Source organism: Trypanosoma theileri (assembly GCF_002087225.1).
Source record: "Trypanosoma theileri isolate Edinburgh chromosome Unknown TM35_Tth_53_V1, whole genome shotgun sequence".
NCBI classification, from domain to species: Eukaryota; Euglenozoa; class Kinetoplastea; order Trypanosomatida; family Trypanosomatidae; genus Trypanosoma; species Trypanosoma theileri.
Window position 1 is genome coordinate 7,599 of NW_021639895.1, and position 629 is coordinate 8,227.

The 629-nt window shown below is 48.3% G+C and overlaps 1 protein-coding gene across 1 annotated transcript; it reads left to right on the forward strand.

The window, feature by feature from the left end:
- Nucleotide 1: 1 nt before the first annotated feature.
- On the forward strand, nucleotides 2–502 carry TM35_000531020 (uncharacterized protein; the record flags this gene model as incomplete). Its single annotated transcript, XM_029030687.1, has 1 exon — nucleotides 2–502. A coding segment is annotated over one exon (501 nt), but the record flags the coding sequence as incomplete, so codon positions are not given.
- Between the last annotated feature and the right edge of the window lie 127 nt (nucleotides 503–629).

Sequence of the window (629 nt, forward strand, 5' to 3'; positions counted from 1 at the left end):
TGTGCTTTGCTGTGTGGGTGTGGCTCATGCTGCTGATCCACAACGCACTGCTAGAATGGTGAAGAAGGCACATGAGATGGCTAAGGAGACTATGAAACTGAAAGAGGAGTGCGAAAATGTCGCCACGACTGCTGAAGGGGCTGCCCGAAATGCCACAGTGTTTGCCATGCGCAGTATATATTATCTCAAACAAATTGCTGCTAACACAACAGAGGTGGGGATGGAGACGAAGAAAGGTGGTGAACTCATTGATAGTGCAACGAAGGCCGCAGCCGAAGAAGAGGAAGCGATTGACACAACTATAACGCAATCAGAAGAGACTATTGTTAGAGCCGCGACTGCTCTTGAAGAAGCAGTAAAGGTTTTAAACAACATGGCCAAAGGTAAGTGTGGAGGCTGCATTGGCTGGTATGGACACAACGAATATGAGAGCAATTGTGATAGAAGCTGTCAACGACTCGGACCTGTCACGCAGAGCGGCAATTGCAGCTTACGTTGCTGAGGAGAATGGGGAAACTGGTGTTAAACGTGTGAACGGAGCCATTGGGCAATTCGATGCCGCAGTCTATGCTGCCCAGAAGAAGGAAAAGAAAGAAGATAGACGGCGCTTTCATGATGCTGCTGATATT